Consider the following 25,712-nt stretch of genomic DNA (forward strand, 5'->3'; position numbering starts at 1 on the left):
CCGTGATACTTACAAAGAAGCAGTGTGACATCATGGCTACAACTAGGATCCAGAGCCACACTGCCAGATGTCTGTTCCAGTACCACCACTGACCATTTGTGACTGTGGCAGTTAATAAACTCTCCAGTTTCCTCTAACATGTAGTCGCCCCCTTACAGAGCTATTTTGAGGTTTCAATGAGTTATTGCATGAGATAATATTAGCATATATTAAGTGCCTAAAAATGGGTTAAGTATAATACATTATAAAGTTATTAATGTACCACTAGATGATTGTTATTTTCAAGACTCAGAATAACCTTGCAAAATGAGAGGTCTGTTCCTAATACTAAATTTCATGTATAAAGAAACTAATCATGTAGGAGGTTATTTCTTTCATGTTTTAAGCAGTCAGTAAATAGCAGAGTCAGAACTAACCCAGATATTCTGATTCAAGATTGAAATACTGCCTAAGGATGTACATATCATAAATACAATGCAACTTCCCATGTCAATAAAATAAGGGCTCCAACACCATCTGGATATGTGGGTCAAGAAAATATAGAGGTGGTTCAGGGAGAGGCACTCTCTCTAGCATAGCCTGTGTAAGAATCCAAGCTGTCCTAAAGGAGAAAGTGGGAGATCTCCCTAAATTGTACTGTTAACTGGCCCAGGAAAAGCCCTAAGAAGGATGGGCAGAGGAATGACAGCAAGTAAAAAGTTTTAAGTTTCACTAAATAAAAATTTTAAATGCCTGACAAGCCATAAAAGTAAAAACTGTGTTATTCAGGGTAAGTTGCTATAAGTCCCATGAGAGGAAAAAAAACACTGTAGACTAGGATAGTCGAGGGAATATTTTCCCAAAGTAAGTAAGCCTTGAGAACCAGGTAGGAATCAGATCATGGATAGAAGACAGCTGGAACATTTGAGTCCTAGAGAACAAATCAGAGTATCAGGCAAGAATGTAATGAGAAAAGAGCAGACCTCAAATAAAGGACAGAAACAGAGATAAAGAATCAAAACTGTGGAGGGCCCTCTTGGCCAAGCAACAACAAAAACAACATTGCCTTAGATTAATGAGAAGCAACTGGCAACGTTTCAGCAATTCAGGGACACCATTAGAACAGTGCATTTAGAGGATTACTCAGATACCAATTTGCAGAATGGACTGAGGACTGAAGAAAAATCTGGAAGCCAGATCAATCAGAAGGCCACAGTAGTTAATAAGAAGCAAAGTGTTAAGGCCCAAGCTAAAGTTGTAGCAAATGCTTGGGAACAGTGCACAGAAAAATGGCAGGATTTGGTGTAAGCTGTACCTGCACATGGTGGGGGGTAGGGCAATGGAGAGAGGGAAAGAGAAACAGAAAATAAATCTGGATTTGGAACTTGATGGCTGACAGAATGGGAATAACTTAATAAAATTGCAAATCATTTTAAATTTTGCTTTCGAGTAAGCAAAAACTACTTAAGGTAAAGCCTTGACATATTTAAATTAAATATCCTTAAAAATAATATGTCTTTCCCAACTTCATAAAAGACTTTACAAATATGTTTATGGGTTTTTTAAAACAAACGTAACTTTTTCTAAGTCTCATGACACATAGAGGGAGCTTAATACTAATACTTAATACTAAAGATTTGGAATATGTCATTGGTCTCGTAAGTCAGCAGCAAAAAATACATGGGGATTCTGGAACTCTTTCCTAAGGATACTGATATTGATGGACAGCTGCTCATACTACATATTAAATGGATTTGCCCAATGGAGTAACAAGTCTCAGTAAAAGCTGTTCATTGCTGTAATGACTCAAGAAAACAGAACAGATATATTGAGCAGTCCATATTAGAGTAGACACATATTAGCAAATAGAGAACACACACATATCATCATTGCTGAACAAAAAAGGAAATAAAAATAATAAAGTCAATAAAATGTGCTCCAAAAAGATATAGTGTGCATCTGCACACATTATAGTTATTGCACTCTTTGCCCCTAAATATTTATGGTATCTATGTAATTATTTTACATCTGCCTATGTTTGTGTATTCCCAATTTAGCAACACATTTACTACTCAGAATGCAAAAATTAGCACATAATATTTAATATTTGTCTACTTCTTCTTGTGTTGGAAAACTAGTGAATACATTTTTTGTCATCTCAATGGTCCACATTTCCTATGAATTTTACACAATACTAGTAATATAATTAGTGCCCCTTAATGGATATTTTTAGGTATGTGTTCTGTAGTTAAAGAAAGAAATGAAAACTAGCTATAATAGAAACTGCTTTACTGTTTCTTATTATAGTGTTGTATTCCAGTTGATGAGCCACCATAGTTAGGTCATAATAGAATTTCCAGTATAAATCCAAGCACTTTTCTACAATTCTAACACACACATAGACCAAATCCACTTTACAGTGGCTGGTAATTGAGAAATGTATCAATTTATTCAATCATATTAACTACTGGGCTTTCCAAAAACTGACCATGAATACTTGTTAAATATATTCATTATTATTTTATAATCTAAGTAATACACAGATAGAACTTAGTTTTGAAATCTGTTTAAATGACTATAAACCATATTGTTAGTATATAACAATATAACAATATAAGATGCATTCTGCCACTCTTTAAAAGTATCCAAATATTACCCTAAATCCAATATGCTAGTAATAAAACTGGAAGGCTTATCACTGAGCAGTAGAGGAGACAAGAAAAAAAAAAACAAAACTGAGAGTATAGCAACACAAAGCATCATAATAATAATATGTTTCACATTCATAGGTAGTTTTTAAAGAACTTAGCAAATCAGAGGAAGTGTTTGGATTATTTCCATAACAATCTAAATCTAGTTTTATTACTAGCATAACACAACTCAAAATCCAAGGGAACATTGCTGTACTATCAGATTCCAGCTGATTACTCTACATTTATATTTCTCTTCTCTTTTTTGTTAATATTCAGAGGAATGTCTACTTTAATTGTATGCGTGAGCATAATATCCTAATTTCTTCAGACTTTTTTTTTATTATTATACCCACATTTACATTTATTACAGGGAAAGGATACATTAAAGTTAGCCATGGAAAGACACACAGGGAAGAATCCAGGAGGGTTCCAAATGGAAGTTTTCATTGTCCTTAAGATGCATTACTCTCCTGTCATTATTACATTATTATTTCATTTGTACCAATCTTTACTAATGAATTCCATCCATCTACATTTTATATATTATAGCAAGAAACTTATCTATACTCATGAAAATTACACTGATGCTATGTGCTCTAATAATTCCACACAAATAAAAAGGTAATTTACTTTGCATTAAATTAACTGGTTTTGTGTTGGTTTGTATGCTTGCTTGCTAGGTACTACTATTAATGACTCCTATATATTCTTTATAAAATATTTTTTACATGCATACATTTATTTATTTATTTAGGAAAGCAGAATGACATACTCCTCAGGAGTGAGAAGTATAAGAGGCTAGACTGCCTGTGTTTGTATTTTGGCTGAAACATTTACTAATGCCTCTACACCTCTGTATCCTAATCTATAAAATACACTTTGTAAATAATACTTGCCAATTAAATTGTTGGGAGGTCTAAGTAAGATAACGTAGGCAAAACACTTAAAATAAATGCTGGGAACATAGTAAGTATCTAATAAATATATGCCTCCTCTCTCCTCCCTACTTTCCTGGGTTAAAGAATATTACAACATACACAAAACTTTCCACTTGCCACTAGATTCCAGTACTGGAGATACTATAAATATCTGAATAAAATAATACATTTTCTTTTCCAAAACCACTTTACACTCATGGTCAATACAGATGCTCATTTTGAGTGTCATAATAAAACCCAGAAGTGTCTTATCTTAAATGTTAACAAGTATACATACAAATATATCTATGTAAAGCATGACATTTTTAAAACAATAGTATAATGAACCAGGAGGTGTGGTTTCATATTAACTGGTAAATAAAATTTCTAATTTCTATACTATTACAAAGCTAACCAATGAATGTAGATTACCATCAGCATCATAATAAACAATTTTATAAGCATTCAATAGTGTGGCATCTTTTTCCTAAAAGAACTACAAAGATAATCTTTAAATGGCGTTCCTGTTTTATAAAATGACCAATAAGCACAGAAAATACTTCTAATTAATAGATAATTCAAATTAAAAGACAAATGGGTTATTGATAGCTAAGTTTTAACACAGCATAGTAATTGAGTACAGTCAACTGTTCAGGAGTTAATCATTCATTCTTCTGGGTTTTTTTTTTTAACATTTTTACTGGAGTATAATTGCTTTACAATGGTGTGTTAGTTTCTGCTTTAAAACAAAATGAATCAGTTATATATATACATATGTTCCCATATCTCTTCCCTCTTGCGTCTCGCTCTCTCCGACCGTCCCTATCCCACCCCTCCAGGAGGTCACAATGCACGGAGCTGATCTCCCTGTGCTGTGCGGCTGCTTCCCACTAGCTATCTACCTTAAGTTTGGAAGTGTATATATGTCCATGCCTCTCTCTCACTTTCTCATAGCTTACCCTTCCCCCTCGCCATATCCTCAAGTCCCTTCTCTAGTAGGTCTGTGTCTTTATTCCTGTCTTACCCCTAGGTTCTTCATGACATTTTTTTTTCTTAAATTCCATATATATAGGCTAGCATACGGTATTTGTCTCTCACTTTCTGACTTACTTCACTCTGTAGGACAGACTCTAGGTCTATCCACCTCACTACAGATAGCTCAATTTCGTTTCTTTTTATGGCAGAGTAATATTCCATTGTATATATGTGCCACATCTTCTTTATCCATTCATACTATGATGGACACTTAGGTTGTTTCCATCTCCGGGCTATTGTAAATAGACCTGCAATGAACATTTTGGTACATGACTGTTTTTGAATTATGGTTTTCTCACGGTATATGCCCAGTAGTGGGATTGCTGGGTCATATGGTAGTTCTATTTGCAGTTCTTTAAGGAAACTCCATACTGTTCTCCACAGTGGCTGTATCAATTTACATTCCCACCAACAGTGCAAGAGGGTTCCCTTTTCTCCACACCCTCTCCAGCATTTATTGTTTACAGATTTTTTGATGATGGCCATTCACACTGGTGGTGTGAGATGATATCTCATTGTAGTTTTGATTTGCATTTCTCTATTGATTAGTGATGTTGAGCATTCTTTCATGTGTTTGTTGGCAGTCTGTATATCTTCTTTGGAGAAATGTCTATTTAGGTCTTCTGCCCATTTTTGGATTGGGTTGTTTGTTTTCTTAATACTGAGCTGCATAAGCTGCTTATAAATTTTGGAGATTAATCCTTTGTCAGTTGCTTCATTTGCAAATATTTTCTCCCATTCTGAGGGTTATCTTTTGGTTGTGTTTATGGTTTCCTTTGCTGTGCAAAAGCTTTGAAGTTTCATTAGGTCCCATTTGTTTATTTTTGTTTTTATTTCCATTTCTCTAGGAGGTGGGTCAAAAATGATCTTGCTGTGATTTATGTCATAGAGTGCCCTGCCTATATTTTCCTATAAGAGTTTGATAGTTTCTGGCCTTACATTTAGGTTTTTAATCCATTTTGAGCTTATTTTTGTGTATAGTGTTAGGGAGTGATCTAATCTCATACTTTTACATGTAGCTGTCCAGTTTTCCCAGCACCACTTATTTAAGAGGCTGTCCTTTCTCCACTGTATATTCCTGCCTCCTTTATCAAACATAAGGTGACCATATGTGCATGGGTTTATCTCTGGGCTTTCTATCCTGTTCCATTGATCTATCTTTCTGTTGTTGTGCCAGTACCATACTGTCTTGATTACTGTAGCTTTGTAGAATAGTCTGAAGTCAAGGAGCCTGATTCCTCCAGCTCCGTTTTTCATTCTCAAAATTGCTTTGGCTATTCGGGGTCTTTTGTGTTTCCATACAAATTGTGAAATTTTTTGTTCTAGTTCTGTGAAAAATGCCAGTGGTAGTTTGATAGGGATTGCATTGAATCTGTAGATAGCTTTGGATAGTAGAGTCATGTTCACAATGTTGATTCTTTCAATCCAAAAACATGGTATATCTCTCCATCTATTTGTATCATCTTTAATTTCATTCATCAGTGTCTTATAATTTTCTGCATACAGGTCTTTTGTCTCCTTATGTAGGCTTATTCCTAGATATTTTATTCCTTTTGTTGCATTGGTAAATGGGAGTGTTTTCTTGACTTCACTTTCAGATTTTTCATCATTAGTGTATAGGAATGCCAGAGATTTCTGTGCATTAATTTTGTATCCTGCTACTTTAACAAATTCATTGATTAGCTCTAGTAGTTTTCTGGTAGCTCTAGTAGTTTTCTGGTAGAATCTTTAGGATTCTCTATGTATAGAATCATGTTATCTGCAAACAGTGACAGCTTTACTTCTTTTCCAATTTGGATTCCTTTTATTTCCTTTTCTTCTGTGATTGCTGTGGCTAAAACTTCCAAAACTCTGTTGAATAAGAGTGGTGAGAGTGGGCAACCTTATCTTCTTCCTGATCTTGGTGGAAATGCTTTCAGTTTTTCACCATTGAGGACGATGTTGGCTGTGGGTTTGTCATATATGGTCTTTATTATGTTGAGGAAAGTTCCCTCTATGCCTACTTTCTGCAGGGTTTTTATCATAAATGGGTGTTGAATTTTGTCGAAAGCTTTCTCTGCATCTATTGAGATGATCATATGGTTTTTCTCCTTCAATTTGTTAATATGGTGTATCACATTGATTGATTTGCGTATATTGAAGAAGTCTTGCATTCCTGAAATAAACTCCACTTGATCATGGTGAATGATCCGTTTAATGTGCTGTTCGATTCTGTTTGTTAGTATTTTGTTGAGGATTCTTGCATCTATGTTCATCAGTGATATTGGCCTGTAGTTTACTTTCTTTGTGACATCCTTGTCTGGTTTTGGTATCAGGGTGAAGGTGGCCTTGTAGAATCAGTTTCGGAGTGTTCCTCCCTTTGCTATATTTTGGAAGAGTTTGAGAAGGATAGGTGTTAGCTCTTCTCTAAATGTTTGATAGAATTCGCCTGTGAACCCATCTGGTCCTGGGCTTTTGTTTGTTGGAAGATTTTTAATCACAGTTCAATTTCAGTGCTTGTGATTGGTCTGTTCATATTTTCTATTTCTTCCTGATTCAGTCTTGGCAGGTTGTGCATTTCTAAGAATTTGTCCATTTCTTCCAGGTTGCCCATTTTATTGGCACAGAGTTGCTTGTAGTAATCTCTCATGATCTTTTTTATTTCTGCAGTGTCAGCTGTTATGTCTCCTTTTTCATTTCTAATTCTATTGATTTGAGACTTCTCCCTTTTTTTCTTGATGAGTCTGGCTAATGGTTTATCAATATTGTTTATCTTCTCAAAGTATGAGCTTTTAGTTTTATTGATCTTTGCTATTGTTTCCTTCATTTCTTTTTCATTTATTTCTGATCTGATGTTTATGATTTCTTTCCTTCTGCTAACTTTGGGGTTTTTTTTTTCTTCTTTCTCTAATTGCTTTAGGTTGAAGGTTAGGTTGTTTATTCGAGATGTTTCCTGTTTCTTAAGGTAGGATTGTATTGCTATAAACTTCCCTCTTAGAAATGCTTTTTCTGCATCCCATAGATTTTGGGTCTTCGTGTCTCCATTGTCATTTGTTTCTATGTAGTTTTTGATTTCCTCTTTGATTTCTTCAGTGATCACTTCGTTATTAAGTAGTGCATTGTTTAGCCTCCATGTGTTTGTATTTTTTACAGATCTTTTCCTATAATTGATATCTAGTCTCATAGCGTTGTGGTTAGTAAAGATACTTGATACAATTTCAATATTCTTAAATCTACCAAGGCTTGATTTGTGACCCAAGATATGATCTATCCTGGAGAATGTTCCATGAGCACTTGAGAAAAATGTGTATGCTGTTGTTTTTGGATGGAATGTCCTATAAATATAAATTAAGTCCATCTTGTTTAATATGTCATTTAAAGCTTGTGTTTCCTTATTTATTTTCATTTTGGATGATCTGTCCATTGGTGAAAGTGGGGTGTTAAAGTCCCCTACTATGAATGTGTTACTGTCGATTTCCCCTTTTATGCCTGTTAGTATTTGCCTTATGTATTGAGGTGCTCCTATGTTGGGTGCATAAATATTTACAATTGTTATATCTTCTTCTTGGATCGATCCCTTGATCATTATGTAGTGTCCTTCTTTGTCCCTTCTAATAGTCTTTATTTTTAGGTCTATTTTGTCTGATATGAGAATTGCTATGCCAGCTTTCTTGGGTTTCCATTTGCATGAAATATCTTTTTCCATCCACTTACTTTCAGTCTGTATGTGCCTCTAGGTCTGAAGTGGGTCTCTTGTAGACAGCAAATATATGGGTCTTGTTTTTCTATCCATTCAGCCAATCTGTGTCTCTTGGTGGGAGCATTTAGTCCATTTACTTTTAAGGTAATTATCGATATGTATATTCCTATTCCCATTTTCTTAATTATTTTGGGTTCGTTATTCTAGGTCTTTTCCTTCTCTTGGGTTTCTTGTCTAGAAAAGTTCCTTTAGCAGTTGTTGTAGAGCTGGTTTCATGGTGCTGAACTCTCTCAGCTTTTGCTTGTCTGTAAAAGTTTTAATTTCTCCATCAAATCTGAATGAGATCCTTGCTGGGTAGAGTAATCTTGGTTGCAGGTTTTTCTCCTTCATCACTTTCAATATGTCCTGCCAGTCCCTTCTGGCTTGCAGAGTTTCTGCTGAAAGATCAGCTGTTAACCTTATGGGGATTCCCTTGTGTGTTATTTGTTGTTTTTCCCTTGCTGCTTTTAATATGTTTTCTTTGTATTTAATTTTTGACTGTTTGATTAATATGTGTCTTGGCGTATTTCTCCTTGGATTTATCCTGTATTGGACTCTCTGTGCTTCCTTGGCTTGATTAACTATTTCCTTTCCCATATTAGGGAAGTTTTCAACTATAATCTCTTCAAATATTTTCTCAGTCCCTTTCTTTTTCTCTTCTTCTTCTGGAACCCCTATAATTCGAATGTCGGTGCATTTAATGTTGTCCCAGAGGTCTCTGAGACTGTCCTCAGTTCTTTTCATTCTTTTTTCTTTACTCTGCTCTGCAGTAGTTATTTCCACTATTTTATCTTCCAGGTCATTTATCCGTTCTTCTTCCTCAGTTATTCTGCTATTGATCCTATCTAGAGTATTTTTAATTTCATTTATTGTGTTGTTAATCATTGTTTGTTCCATCTTTAGTTATTCTAGGTCCTTGTTAAGTGTTTCTTGCATTTTGTCTATTCTATTTCCAAGATTTTGGATCATCTTTACTCTCACTACTCTGCATTCCTTTTCAGGTAGACTGCCTATTTCCTGTTTATTTGTTAGGTCTGGTGTGTTTTTATCTTGCTCCTTCATTGGCTGTGTGTCTTTCTGTCTTCTTATTTTGCTTATCTTACTGTGTTTGGGGTCTCCTTTTTGCAGCCTGCAGGTTTGTAGTTCCCGTTGTTTTTGGTGTCTGTCCCCAGTGGCTAAGGTTGGTTCAGTGGGTTGTGTAGGCTTCTGTGGAGGGGACTAGTGCCTGTGTTCTGGTGGATGAGGCTGGATCTTGTCTTTCTGGTGGGCATATCCACGTCTGGTGGTGTGTTTTGGGGTGTCTGTGGCCTTATTATGATTTTAGGCAGCCTCTCTGCTAATGGGTGGGGTTGTTTTCCTGTCTTGCTAGTTGTTTGGCATAGGATGTCCAGCACTGTAGCTTGTTGGTCGTTGAGTGAAGCTGGGTGCTGGTGTTGAGATGGAGATCTCTGGGAGATTTTCGCCATTTGATATTATGTGGAGCTGGGAGGTCTCTTGTGGACCAATGCCCTGAAGTTGGCTATCCCACCTCAGAGGCACAGCACTGACTCCTGGCTGCAGCACCAAGAGCCTTTCATCCACACGGCTCAGACTCCTTAATTTGGGATGATTCATTGTCTATTCATGTATTCCACAGATGCAGGGTACATCAAGTTGATTTTGGAGCTTTAATCCACTGCTTCTGAGGCTGCTGGGAGAGATTTCACTTTCTCTTCTTTGTTTTCACAGCTCCCAGGGGCTCAGCTTTGTATTTGGCCCCGCCTCTGCTTGTAGGTCGCCGGAGGGTGTCTGTTCTTCGCTCAGACAGGACGGGGTTAAAGGAACCACTGTTTCGGGGGCTCTGGCTCACTCAGGCCGGGGGGAGGGAGGGGCACGGATTGCGGGGCGAGCCTGCTGCGGCAGAGGCCAGTGTGACGTTGCAGCAGCCTGAGGCGCACCGTGTGTTCTCCCGGGGGAGTTTTCCCTGGATCCCAGGACCCTGGCAGTGCCGGGCTGCACAGGCTCCCTGGAAGGGAGGTGTGGATATGACTTGTGGTTGCACACAGGGTTATTGATGGCAGCAGCAGCAGCCTTAGCATCTCATGCCTGTCTCTGGGGTCCGCGCTTTTAGCGGCAGCTCGCACCCGTCTCTGGAGCTCCTTTAAGCAGCGTTCTTAATCCCCTCTCCTTGCGCACCAGGAAACAAAGAGGCAAGAAAAATTCTCTTTCCTCTTCGGCAGGTCCAGACTTTTCCCTGGACTCCCTCCCGGCCAGCCATGGCACACTAACCCCTGCAGTCTGTGTTCACGACACCAACCCCAGTCCTCTCCCTGCGCTCTGACCGAAGCCCGAGCCTCAGCTCCCAGCCCCGCTCGCCCCGGCGGGGGAACAGACAAGCCTCTCGGGCTGGTGAGTGCCTGTCGGCACCGATCCTCTGTGCGGGAATCTCTCTGCTTTGTCCCCCGCACCCCTGTTGCTGTGCTCTCCTCTGCGGCTCCGAAGGTTACCCCTCTGCCACCCACCATCTCTGCCCGCGAAGGGGCTTCCTATTGTGTGGAAACCTTTCCTCCTTCACAGCTCCCTCCCACCGGTGCAGGTCCTGTCCCTATCCTTTTGTCTCTGTTTATTCTTTTTTCTTTTGCCCTACCCAGGTACGTGGGGACTTTCTTGCCTTTTGGGAGGTCTGAGGTCTTCTGCCAGCATTCAGTAGGTGTTCTGTAGGAGTTGTTCCACGTGTAGATGTATTTCTGGTGAATCTGTGGGGAGGAACTTGATCTCCGTGTCTTACTCTTCTGCCATCTTCCCAGAAGCCCTAATCATTCATTCTTGATAAGACAGAGTCATGATTTGCCTCCACTTATTGCTTTTACCCATTTTGTGATCATTTAGCATTTTTAAGCACATGCACACTAAGCCAGTAAAAGCAAGAGAAAATAAATGATACAAAATTTCTCACTTTTATAAAATTTTAACCATTGTGGAAAAAAATTGGTAAGGAAAGTTTGTATAACTTGTGAAATTTTATTGTCGGCATTATTTACTAATATTTTACTGTTGGTAATCCCTGCTAATATTGCTGAATTCCTCTATATTTAATGAATTCATAGTAATCACAGCAACTATAGAGATTGAGGAGTCACAGTTATATTATGTGCTATATACTAATATGACAATCATTTATAATAATCAAGAACGGTGCTTCTTTGCTCAATAATCTTTCCTATTTTCCTTTTTTAAAAATAAATTTATTTTATTTTTGGTTGTGTTGGGTCTTCGTTGCTGCAAGTGGGTTTTCTCTAGTTGTGGTGGGGGGGACACTCTTCATTGCTAGGTGCAGGGCTCTCATTGAGGTGGCCTCTCCTGTTGCAGAGCACGGGCTCTAGGCACGTGGGTTTCTGTAGTTGTGGCACTTGGGCTCAGTAGTTGTGGTTTGCGGGCTCTAGAGCGCAGGCTCAGTAGTTATACCACACGGGCTTAGTTGCTCAGCGGCATGTGGAATTTTCCCAGACCAGGGCTCGAACCCATGTACCCTGCATTGACAGGCAGATTCCCAACCACTGCACCACCAGGGAAGCCCCTGCTTTCTTAATGGTTGTGCTGTTTGGGGTATAAAGGAAACTCAACATGAAGCAATTCGATTTAATATTTTAAGAAAAATAATTTGTCCCATTTTAACATTATAATAATACACCATTTTTTAAATCAAGGATTTGTCTTTTTAATGAATGGATCCATCTACAAAGCAAAAATGCTAATCCTACCTCCAAGAAATTAACACAAATTTCTTTTTTTTCCCCACCCACTCTTGAAATTTATTTTTTAAATGCACAGAGATAATATAAATAGTAAAAAGTATATACAAAGAAAAATAATTCCTCCACCTATTTCAGGACTAATTCTTACTACACACATATTACCAGTATCATCAAAATATCATAAAATGTTCCCTATAATTTTCAAGAATATGCATACATATATATATGTGTGTGTGTGTGTCCATGTGCAGTGTGTTTCTTCATATAATGCTTTCCACAAATGAGAGAATTTCTCACACATTATTATTAATAGTTCTAAACTTAGACATCAGTAGCTAAATTGCAAATATAATTTCAAAATTATACTCTAAAGTTGAATTTATTTTCCCTCAGCACAGTTGTTGATTTTCAAAATAATTCTTGCTTGATAAGAGTCCAAATGAAGGCAGTTAAATAAGACACTGAATGAAAGTTAATCTTTCAATGCATGAGTAGTTATTGATCAAAATGAACCAATTTTCTAAAATTATCAACAACATACATATTTAAATTGTGAACCATACTACTTATAGATTAAGAATAAAGCTACTCTATTCACAAATACTATAACAAATCTATGGAAAATATTTACCTTCTAGAGGCACATCATTTTTTGTCTAGATGTTAGTTCTCATCAGTAAAGATGTGAGAAATGTAATATGCTAACAAAAAATGTTAAGTAAATATTCTTACTGCTGTCAAACATGATGATACAGTCAACAGGCTAAATAACTAGAAAACTTACTATATAGTACTATTAAATAATATGATATATATTATAGCATTATTAAATAATAAATATAATACTATCACACAATGTCATTAAATACTAAGCCCTGAGTAAGGGCCAGTTTTACATGCAAACAATCTCACTTAATATAACATAATGAGTGCCAAAGACACTGTCATCAAACCTACCTCAAGCACTGTCCCTAATTCTGTCTCAAAGTCTAAGATTCTACAAGACCATGTTGAAAATGCAAATAGAAACATAATCCATTTATTGAGCATCAGTCATAAATTCTTTAATTTGAATATGCTTATAAGGCTAGCTCTCATTAGCTGATAAAGACCAGAAAGCTTGCTACATAAAAAAAAAAGAAAGTTACTATTGAAAAGGCATCAGAGGATAGCACGGAGAGCTCTTTTACACAGGGCAGTCAGGCAAGCCTCTAAGTAGATGACAACTAAGTAGAAATTTCAATAATATAACAGAAAGAATCATGTGAACATTTGAGACAATAGGTAGGTAGGACAAAAAGCAAGAACAAAGTCCCTGAGACAAGAAGATACTTGGGGTGTTTAAGGAAAAGCAAGAGGGCCAGTGAGGTTAGAGTAGAATGAGCAAGGAAGAGAATGGAAGGAGAGGACGGAGCCAAGGGCCCATGATGGACTGTGAATTCTGTCTCAAGTGTGGAGGGAAGCCACTGGAAAATTAATTTGAACTAGAAAGTGATATGTCCTGACTAGCCTTTTTAAATGATAATTCTGGCTAATCATTTCCCACCAAGTTTGTAAATGCTAAAGTTCCCCCAAGGTTCTATCCTATTCTCTTCTCCATTTATACTTTTTTATATAATTTTATTGAGTTCCAACTCTATAGGCTGACAGTTCTCAAGTCTCCAGAAATGGCCTAGTCAATATCTCCAGTTAGATGCTTACTGGAGTCTCAAACAATATAAACCTGCTCTGACCACTGATTTCTCTATTCTCATCCCCACCACCTCAGTCTCTTTCTCCCCAATGTACCCCATGGCAATAAACTGTATCTTCATTTATCCAGTTTCCAATAACCTAGGAATCATTCTATTTTCATCTCTTATTTTCAGACCTAATATCTACATCATCATCAACCATATCACCAAAATATATTCCAAATCTGCCACTTTTTACCACTTCAAGGTCTACACTTACCAAATATCGTTTACCTAGCTAAATTAACAGCAGTTTTATAACTGGTCTCTGTTGGTTCACAAGAGCAGAAGTTCCCTGGGTAAAACCTGAAACTGGCCCCTGTACACTGGGGCTTCCCAACCCCATTATCCACTTCAGCTGCCAGTTGTTATTTAAACCTATAAATCAGATCACATCATCTTCCAGTGAAATCCATAAAAAAAAAAATCCAAATTCTTTAAACTTTGGCCTACAAATCTCCACACCATCTGAATTCTATCCACCTTTCCAAATTATTCCATTCTTCTTTCCTTACCATTCAGTCTATATAGGGTAGCTATCTTTCAGTCACACCAACATACTAAATTACTTCCTGACTCAAGGTCTTTGCACTACTGTTCCTTTTGCCTTAAATGCTCTTCCCCTAGATTTTCAATAGTTCCCTCCTTCTCTTTAATAAGTATACCCAGGATAAGAACTGGTACAGAATCATACTGCCTGGTTGAGGGAAATATAAGCTTCTAGCTAACTAGCTTCATGAGTCACCCTCTCTCAGTATCAAAATCTTATTAATATAAATGTTATAAAAAAGTAAGTTATCTTAGCCATTTATTTGCATTTGTTTTTATTGAATAAATCTATATACGCCACTTCCCCAACTCTAAACTGTAAGCTGTTTTAGGACAAGGATCTTGTTTGTCTTATTCATTGCTATATTTCTCAGCATTACAAGAGTGCCTGGAATATATTTATTGCTTACCTGGTTGTGTGAATATATATTAGAATTCAATTCAGTTATATATGGGTTAAACTGACATATTCTAATGAAAAACTTTCCCCACTTATAAATCTATTCCTATGAAAAATGCATTTCATGATCTGAACAGTTAATTAACTTTCATATAAAATTTTCAAATACAACTGATCTATATGTGGAAGTTTATATATATAATATTTAGAAAATATATTGAAGAACACGCACATCTTCACTGAAGGTTGGTATTTTGTGGCTGAAATAATCCAGTGAGCAATTAACTATCTAAAACAAAAACTGTAGTGGGTACCTTCCAAGACCAACCAAATGGATAAATGCATTTTGGATTGCCTGGTAGGTATGAAAACTTAGTACACAAAGTACAGTTTCAATGTTATCTGCTCCAGAACACCAAAAAGAATCCTAGATACACCAATTATGGGCCTGTTAATAATCTTTTCACTATGATGCAATTAAATTATGCAAATGGAAATATGTAAAGCAATTTCCTTAGAGAATCATAAAATGGATAAATCATCTAAAGGAATACATCCCTGGATTCCATAAGTCAGCTGTGAACATAACGTTTCTTCACTAAAAACTTGTCCACCACCAATAAAATCAATTAAAGTTATACTGATTCTTCATCTATTCACCTGTATTCATTTGCAATGTTAGAAATCTAAGGTACAGTTCTATATTATATCTCCATTTTCCTTATTAGTACCAAAAATTTAAGACTGGTACTTAAGACCCCTAAGTACTAGAAACCAAATAAAATCATCCTGAAAGTGGGATCTTTCAAAATTATCAGAAATGAGAAAGAGAAAAAATTTATTATAGTTAACTCAAGGAGTCTCTCTTGCTACCAAATCCCTTTTGTAAAAGATAGGTGCCTGTACTCCACATGCAAGCACAGGCACTTAGCAGTATTTCCTAAAAGGTTTTAGTTTTTCTTTCCCTTTGCAAAATTGGAAGGTGTAGACAACCACACTTTTAAAGAACTGCATCTTCAGGGAATAAACCTAGTTTATTTATTGGTTTCTCTGGTCTTTCAAATGCCTCCTGAATTCCTTTTGGGTTGAATGAGTTATATGCTCTTTTACCTAAAATCTGTACTTGTTTGCTTTCAAATAAAGATGGGTTTTTGTTGTTGCTAATATCTAGCAGAAATTCAAAGCAGTTATCTCTAACAATTCCTGTAACAATTCAAAAACACATTTCCTCCTTCTTTTGACACGCTTCATCCACTCTTAGCTCAGGCACTATTAAGTAATTTGTGTTGCTTACTATATATATTTGAGAAATATAACAGAGAATAATGTGAGAATACATTAAAATGTGAGATAATATAAACTACAGGAACTATAAAAAGCTATGCAATACTCCAGCAGAAAAGTGATGAAAATGTGAACTAAGGCAGTAACGGTAAGGAAATAAGACAGAAGAGAAGCAATTCTTTGTTAGAATAAGCAGGATTTGGTGACTCACTAGATGTGAGACAGGAAGAGGTTAAGGAAGACTGACCCTGAAATATAAGGGGAAGGAGATGTTAAGCAATTCTACTTGGGAGAGTTAGTGCTCAGTTTCCATTCAGGAAAGGAAATGGGGTAAGATTCATAAAGAAGTGAAAACTGAACAAGAAACATTAGTTCTAAAGGGGTGACTTTCTGTGATTGACTCAGGGCTGTCAGAGCTTTCCAAGACCTCCTCTGGGTAGGGGTTATCACTGCTCTCTAAAGGTATAACTACAGCTTTGAGTGCAATAGGCCAGGTGGAATATCTCAGAGCTCCTGTCTTTGATGGAAGTAGATTTAATGTGTTTAAAGTTAAACACAATTTGTTTCTCAGTTCCTTTTTAAAGGGTCTCTAAAGCACTGTGTTATGGTATTAAACAAGCCAATATTATGTGTGCTGTTAATTATTTATTTTTATTCTCAGTCATTCAAGAGCTAAGTGTGTCTTCTTTTAAAGAATCATTTCAGGGCTTCCCTGGTGGCACAGTGGTTGAGAGTCCGCCTGCCGATGCAGGGGACATGGGTTCGTGCCCCGGTCCGGGAAGATCCCACATGCCGCGGAGCGGCTGGGCCCGTGAGCCATGGCCGCTGGGCCTGAGCGCCCGGAGCCTGTGCTCTGCAATGGGAGAGGCCACAACAGTGACAGGCCCACGTACCACAAAAAAAAAAAAGAGAGAATCATTTCAGAAACTTGAAATGTTTTTGTCATAACAAGGATCGGGAAAATTATATGAAAGTTTTCTAAATAAGTACACTGTGTTGATGATTATTCTCATGAAGATAATACAGGCAGAGGAGCAAAATTGGGATGGAAAAGGTCATCAAAAATACATTTTTGATATATTTGAATTTTAGACTTCTGCAGAATATCTACCAAGGAATATCTGACAAGCAGTTGGAAACTTAGATTTTCTGGGGTGTACAGAGGGTACATGAATCATCAAGATAAGACAGGTAAATGACTGAACTCTCCCAAAGAGAGTTTATACAATGAGATGAGATGAAAATTGAAAATAAAGCCATAAGAAGCACTAATACTAAGGAATAGGAGGAGAAAGAGAAACTAAAAAATAATAGGTACTGAATAAACAGAGAGGTAGGAAAAGAAGCAAGGGAAAAATTTCCATGGAAGTCAAGGGAGGTAAGTATTTCAAGAATACAGTAGTCAATCGTGTCCAAAATAATGGGGAGATCAAGTAAAGTAAAGAATGAAGGGAGGCCACTACATTTTGATCTAACCTATGTCAGAATAGTTTAAGCAGAAATGAACATGAGAATACAGTAAAGAAATTGAAGGGAGAATGAAAAGGAAGTTATGATAGAAACCCAGGCTGTTTGGTAAAGAAGTATGGTGATGAGAAGATAGTAAAAGAGATATCATGATGGTAAAACAGAGTCAGGATATTTACTTATGAAAAAAAAGCTATTCCACAAAAGAAAAATATTTGAAAAGATATGTACATTGATGGCTTCTATAAGACATATCTCTTACATAAAAATATTTAGTCATTACTGATTATTAAAGGAAGACATAGTTATTCATGTTTGAGGTACCTTCCTATCCCATATTACTATGTCCTGAACATCAATGGTAAGGACTACATGTTAGTAGTAGTAATCCTCACACTCACCCTCAATATATACAACCCCATGAAAATGTCCTTAACTTCTCAGTTATTATGCCCTCTGAAGACTAGTCTAAACTGAGAAACACTGAGAAATTATATTCAGAGAGAGTGGGCACTTGAAAGTCTATGCCCAGTCAGTGTTAGGGAGGTCATTTTCCCTATGTACACAGGATAAATAAACAGAGAAACTTGGTCTTCAGAGAGAAACAGAAGCTCAGAGAAAAGCCATAGTGAAAAGAATATGTGGCTTTATTGACTGAGAGAGAGACAGAGAGAAACAGAGAAAATAGCTGTCTCAGTCCAACCCACCATGCCTGTTTCTAGCTGCAATTCCCATACAGCAAGTTACATGTCACATTTATGAGATGCTCCTAAATCCCTTCAATAAACCCCCTCCATGTGAGATAAGTTAATGCATTTTTGTTCCTTGCAACTAGATAATTTTGACTAGAAAATGTGGTTCCTTTTCTGATTCTTCCAATGAAGTTTCGAAAACTTCCAATACAAAGCTATGCAAATAAGTTTTAAATGTCTAACTACATGCTATAAGTCTTATCTTAAGGAGTAGAAGGGTGTCATGGCAACTGCAATGAACTTTACTTATGGGAAGTAATGAGCTTGTTACAGCATTCTTTTCAAATTGTACAAAGACTAACCTTTGAATCTTTCTTCAAATGATTCTGCTCTATGCTCCATAACAGAAATAAATATCATACCTCCTTTAATGAAGGAAAAGATCAGTAAATTGTGATTTTTTTACCACCATGACCAGGCTTCCAGTTTTCCCAAATCACCTTGGGATCACCCCCTACATCCCCTCTCTCTTCTCTGAACTATGACATTCCCTGTCTGCAAACTACACAGGAAATTATACGTATCTATCTAGATAGATAGATAGATAGATAGATAGATAGATAGATAGATAGATCTCCACCTATTCTAGCTAATAGCCTACAAAAATAGAAAAATCTCACCTTCTGAGCCTGTGGGCATGAACATTAGTCTGGCTGACCTCGCAACACTGGCACAGCTACCAATTTTACATTTGTATACTCAGATTTCACTTAAAACCTAGTTAAACCCCTTTCAGAATACTCTTTTCACCCCCATCCAGCCCTTCCTATTAGATATGGCCTAATTCCAAACTGGCCAATATTCCATTGATAAAACCACCAGTGCTTAGCCAAAGAATATCACTCTCATCCCTCACTTCCCACCACCTCCTCTTTTTCTGCCTAACTCTGACACTGTTGCTGCTCCTGAACCTGGAAACTCCCCAGATAACAGTTGTTGCCTGGTGAGTAAATCTCTTAAGGAAAAGGAATGGGAAGATCAGAGCCCAGAAAGGAAAAAAAGATAGTACGTGACTTGTGGATGGACTCCATGTCTGTGTTACTCATCTTGTACACTCAGAAACTGCCATGGTACCTGGCATGAGGAGGTACTTAGAAAATACTGTTGAACAAATGAACTACAGGGACAGCAGAACAGCAAATCACTCTGCCTACACCCTAGTACTTTCCATTCTCTCAAAAGTGAAGACTCCCAAAAAGACATAATCTTACTATTTCATCTTCTTAACCTGATCCAACTTTGAACATTATAGGGAACTGACATCATTTCTTTAAAAAAAACCAAATATAACAAATAAGTAAGATTAATCCATTTCACATACTGAAGATATCTTTCTTTCAATAAGCTTCTCCAAATGTTATTCTAGGGTTCTTTAAAAATGTTATTTATTTTCAATGCATTTATTACATAAGTTGTGGACATATAACCTTAATATTAATCAATCAATATTAATCAATCAACATAAATATCAATCAAATCATGATATTATAATTTATATTTGCAACCATCATAAAGAACATAAAAATATGAACTTACATGTTTTGACAAGTTGGGACTCTTCGAATCAACATCATACCTAAAAGGTTAAAATATAAAATTTAAATTATTTCCACAAAATAAAGTTAGAGAAAAATGTCAGTATATCCCCCAAAACATAAATAAAAAATGAATCAAAATTGTATGAATAGGGAGAAAAACTTAGCAAATTTAGAAATTTCTCATGATCTGTGGCCTACATACCAAAGGTAGAATTCACAATCCCTGGGTGCTTTTATTTCTACAACTTAAGTAGAAGTCCTAATATTTTCACAGTCATGAATTCTTCTGCTCGATAAGACAAGTTTAAAATTTCCCTTTTCTGTGAATCAATAGATTCCTAATATCCGTAAAAACTGAAATTTCCCTTTTAAAACAAGTGCGGATAACAGGCTATCATTTGTTATAATTATAATTACATTATATAATTATATATAAATATATTATATTATATCATAATTCTTATTTAATATCATAAATGTTCTCATTAATTTTGAAATTTGGCCAAAGTAATGACATATTATATTTCCCCAATCACAGAACTTGGGGAAACCATGTATTTTATGGAAAAAGAAATGTATTTATATAGGATTATTATATGTCCTGTTTTTGATCACTTAGTACTGGAAATAAATGATTTCTTAAGGAGATCCTGGAAAAACATCACCTACTGTCACTTTAGCCCCTTGTTTTAAAAAAATTTTTAGAAACAGAAAGGCTGTTAGTAACCAAAACAATCTCAATTTACTGAATTCTTAAATAGGAAAATATTTGTACTGGTTCCAGTCTTTCTCCCAAATCATATTCCTTTCACATTCTTTGTGCATAGCTTCCTACCAAAAATTAACTGCCTTTTTTTTAAGGTTTAAGTCTTCCCTCTCACATAACAAAAATGTTTCACAGAGAAATGAAGCAACTAGTCAAAAAAAGGCAAAGAAAGAGAGTTCACTGAGTGTACTGATTCTGGGCAGAGGTGCACTTACTCCATAGCAAAGAATGTTTACCACAAACTGGCTTTAAAATTGTGTGATGCAAATACCTGCTTCAGAAGAATTACAAATTACTCTTCTTCACGTCAGGGAATTTTGACACTCTCAACAGCTGTAAACTAGAATTTTGAATCAACAAATTGCCAACATCTACTGAAGACCTACAAATATTAGTTAAAAAATATTTTTCTTATTCAAGAAATTTTTCTTGTTCAAAACAATTTCTAAGTGTAAAATTAAAATTAGCAACTGTAGCAATATCAAAGGTAAAACATAACTCTGCTGGCTCCTTCTCAAGTATCATCCCTGGAAACCATTTTCTATAAAGGGTTTAGTGTAGACTAGGGAGAAATAACATGGTATATTCAGCTCAGTTAAAAAAGCAAAAAGAAAAGTATTTATGTTTTCATCACAAAGGGTTTAAGTATCCTCACATACAATCCTCCTTCATTGTCTTTAACAAAGCTTTTAATGCTATTACCTCAAAAATAGGTAATTTACAGCACACCTCTGAAGGCTTTAAATAATATGCTGGATTACAATGCACTTGAAATTACCATGATTTTTCTTCTAAGAGAATTTTCCTTCTAACTTTTCTAAAAGTATCACTGGTTTTAATCCTCACAAGTCAGAACATAAACACAACATCCTAAATAGCTAAAAATATATCTGTGTGCATGGGGGTGGGGCTGTGTGAATGTGGGTGTCTGTCTATGTTTATAAGTGCCATAATCTCCTTAAGTAAAAGAGAATACACTGCAAAGCAGAAGTTCAGTAGTTTACCCCCAGGATGGTACACTTGTGCCTAAATGTACTAACAGCAATTTTGTAAACCATTTCATCCTGTTGTTGAAATCTTATTAGTAGAGTACTGAATTGGCAGTAACTGATTTGAATGGCTCCTAAGGATTGTTTTCTAGTGGAGGGTAACAGATGTTGACTGGAATTTTTCCTGTATTTCTAAAATTCCAACTAAGGCCAAAGCTGTAAACAAAAGATACTAAGTTTCTCTTCACGCTTAGCTCACAGATCCCGTTGAGTCACTCTCATTAGGGTCAGACCCTTCTCCACAAAGCTTACTCATGAAGTGACAGGCTATTCCTTACTTCTGGGGGGACATCAGGAGGTTCTTTCCACTCCCTAAAGCAAGGTGAAGGGGAGCTCCAAAACCTAGGGTGATTGTGTGAAGAGGAGGACAGCATCTGGTTTCCCTGCCACTTAAAGAACCTGCCTATAGGTCCATCCTAGGATGCCAATGGAAGAGAATGTTAGCTGACAGTGTTAGGAAGTGCCTTCTAAGAGCTGAAGAACAAGGAACAATGTCCTTTTGAAAGCAAGAAGGACCCTCTGGGGCTCCTGGGTATGGAAGCCTTTCCATTTTCCCCGTTTCTCATTTGTAGGGAACAGACTCCAGCCTCCATAAGCTTCCCTGAGTTCCAAAGGGCAGATTACAACAGTTGCTAATCAAGGAAGGGAGGGGATGCAGAGACAAGGGAGGAGCAGCAGAGAAACAATAGTGCAGCCTTGGGGCAGGGCCCTGGTTCACCCTAAAGGAGTACACATAACAATATCTTTAAGCTCTTTATAGGATTAAAACCTCCAACAAATGGAAGATGTTGGAATTATTCATTCCAGAGAAGACCACCTGAGGCCAGATTAAAGGAGTCAGAGAAGCACATCAATAGATTACCTGAGACCAGATTAGAGGAATGAAGGCCCTGAACACACACTAATCTTATCAGGAACCCCACCCTTGAATCCTTGCTATAAAACTCATCAACAAATCTTCCCAGGTTGGGACACAACCTTTCAAAGGCAGCAGCATGCTGTGTCTCCCTTTGCCTGGCAAAGCAATAAAGCTATTCTTTTCTACTTCACCCAAAACTCTGTCTCTGAGATTTGATTCAGCACCACTGCACAGCTCTTTAGTCCCCTTGATATGTGACCCCTGTGGCCAGTATCCTCTAAGGTCTAGGCTTTGTAGAACTCACATATCTGCCTCCCAACTCCCCTAGCTTTCTGCTCTTCCACTCCCCTTCTCTCCTGCAAGTAGTTATGATAGAAGCTCCAAATGAGGGGAGAGAAAGTGAAGAGTTTTGGATTAAGTTTGAGATTAAAGTTTTAAAATGAATAGTACATAACTATTAACAAAATGAGATGGTTCTGATAAACAAAAGTGATTGAAAAGTCATGCAGTTAGACCTTGGCATTGTTAAGGTAGCCCTTAACCAATGGGAAAAACTGGAATTGGCAGTGTTGGGACAATTATTGGAAAAAATAAAGCAACATATTTTCCCCCAAAGTGTTGAGAATCTTCAAAACTAGATTGTAATAACATAATACATTCCATAATTATCACCACCTGATTTATCAAGGAGGAAAATCATCTACTAGGTAAGTCAAACCTACACTTATAACTCCCTTGTTGTTCTAGGCTAAATGGAAAAACAAGAGCAAAAAGAATTATATCTGATTTCTTACATTCTCCTCACATACTACATAGTGATACAGCTACCCACACTTCTTGCTCAAAGACATTTCTGTACAGCTGTTCTGCCAATAATAAAATTTTCAACTATGACAACAAAGTAATTTATAAAGTACCTATACTATTATAGGTGTAACAGTTATATAACAAAATAAATAAAAGTTTATGACTTTATCTGTGATATATACATAGCATGATGACAGAAACCATGTCTCTTTAATGAGTAAGTACACATCAAATCAAAAAGGCAGGAGAATTTTACAACTCATAGCTGATAAACTAATCTTAAAAATATCTCAGGCAAATCACCATAACAATAATTGTGGATTAATAAGAACTTACAGAAATTTGGGCCACTGCTGCCAGGAATCAGGAATACATATTCATTCATTTTCTTTCTCTCTCTCTCTGATTACAATTTTCTATCAGCATTGAAAGTTAACTAAAAATACCTCCCCAAAGCCATTTCTCAAACCTTCCATAATATGCAATTGTTTAGATGTTGTACTTCCAAAGCTTCTTTTTTATTGTTTTCTAGAATTTTGTAAAATCAATACACAGGTTAACTAAATAAAACACAATTCTGAAAACCATTTACACCTATCTGTTGGCCAATGTAGACTACTGCACTATTCAGCACTGCTGTTCCTTCAAAGGGACATGTTACTGTAAACATGTTGGAGTATTTGTGGTAGTGCTTTGAGTGATGCACATTGGGATTACAGGTGATTTTATTGACTACTTTATCCTTTTCTCATTTCCTAAATTTTCTACAATGAACATTTTCTCCTAGGACTAATACATTGCTAAGACAAAATTAAAAAACTAATCATAGTTAGGTACAATGGATAAATAGGTACTCATAACTAGACAACAATTACACTGTTCTTCACATTTATTTAGATAGGTATGGTGGGAAAATCACAACGTTTAAAAAAAAGAAAGAAAGCCTGCTCTCCCAGGTTATATGAGATACTTACAAAAGTGCAAAATCAGAAGAAATTATTTAAAGTGATATCAAAAATAGTACATAAACTAAGAGAATATACTTGTTACTTTTCTTGATAATCTTCTCCAGGTATCCCCTTCTGTGGTCCTAACTGCCTGAATTTTTTAGAGATCATATAAAATTGAAATAATATTATTTGACTCAAATTTCTGAAATTAACCAAATACATTCAAAAGTTTAAATGATAACTTATTTAACTCAAGTTTGCAATATGCTTTCACATTTCAAACATGATATAATTTCTATGAGAAATCCTGTAAATTTTAGAAAAAAGGAAAAAGCTGAAGAAGTTAAAATATATCATTTACCTACATTAATTTGGTACTTTATTTCTTCTTGTTACACTATGATAAAATAATACAACATGCTCCCATTCTAATCAAACATACTAATTTCCTATATATTCTTACTTTTGCTTACTTATATTAAATATATTCCACTACTACATTCACTGTGCAGTAGAACACTTCAAACATTTACTTTCATCAGTATTAGATAACCAAGACAAAAATAAAAATTCCTCAGTCCAGGCATTATTTATTCTCTTCATAAAATTTTAGACATTCGGGCTTTGTACAATTAAATTATAAACTATTTTATGCAAAATTTAATTCTGTATTGGAAAGCACAGATCCAATAAACATGTTAATTAAACTATCCAGGCCTCAGTTTTCTCATTTATAAAAAATGAGATTGGGGCTTCCCTGGTGGTGCAGTGGTTGAGAGTCTGCCTGCCGATGCAGGACACGGGTTTGTGCCCCGATCCGGGAGGATCCCACATGCCACGGAGCGGCTTGGCCCGTGAGCCATGGCTGCTGGGCCTGCGCGTTTGGAGCCTGTGCTCCGCAACGGGAGAGGCCACAGCTGTGAGAGGCTCGCATACTGAAAAACTAAAATAAATATATATATATATATATGAGATAACTCTGCCTCAGAAATTTATTGGATTGGTTAAATCTGTTTACATATAGCAATGATTCTATTACAAACTGTGAATAATAGCAGTAGTATTACTATCACGAACCACATCTTTTTGTCTGTACTTACAAAACTTACTCTCAAACGGTATGAGCTTCCATAGTTATTTTACTTAGTTTATAAAAAACTGGAAGATATTAGTAACAAACATATTAAACCATCTAATCATTCTTTTCTTCCATATTTCCACCAGTAAGCGTGCTGAAGTTTTGTTTTTTTTTTAATTCCATGAATCACATACAGTACAATATTACTGATTTATCACAAAATATTAGAGAAATACGTTGTTCTATCAATGGCCTAACTTCCTTCCTACCTTTAAGTCTTCCTTGTCCATGCCAAGCATACCTGGTGAGCTTGACAAACATGGTATAAGTATCAGGTGCTTCACGAACCTAATATATTCTCATTTGAGTCATTAGTTTGTCAAAGTAACTCTTGAAATGGCATT

At 36.3% G+C, this 25,712-nt stretch overlaps 1 protein-coding gene across 3 annotated transcripts in view; it reads right to left on the reverse strand.

Annotated features, from left to right (window-relative positions):
- The window catches only part of CPNE8 (copine 8), a 310,582-nt gene that overhangs the window by 194,775 nt on the left and 90,095 nt on the right, over nucleotides 1-25,712 (reverse strand). For all 3 annotated transcript variants that reach the window (XM_029205052.1, XM_029205053.1, XM_029205054.1), the window contains exon 5: nucleotides 19,798-19,837. In XM_029205052.1, coding sequence (XP_029060885.1) covers nucleotides 19,798-19,837 — 40 coding nt within the window. The remainder of the gene's footprint in view (nucleotides 1-19,797; nucleotides 19,838-25,712) is intronic.

The sequence above is a fragment of the Monodon monoceros genome, unplaced genomic scaffold (assembly GCF_005190385.1).
Source record: "Monodon monoceros isolate NGI ecotype Baffin Bay Population unplaced genomic scaffold, NGI_Narwhal_1 Super_Scaffold_6, whole genome shotgun sequence".
Classification (NCBI taxonomy): Eukaryota; Metazoa; Chordata; class Mammalia; order Artiodactyla; family Monodontidae; genus Monodon; species Monodon monoceros.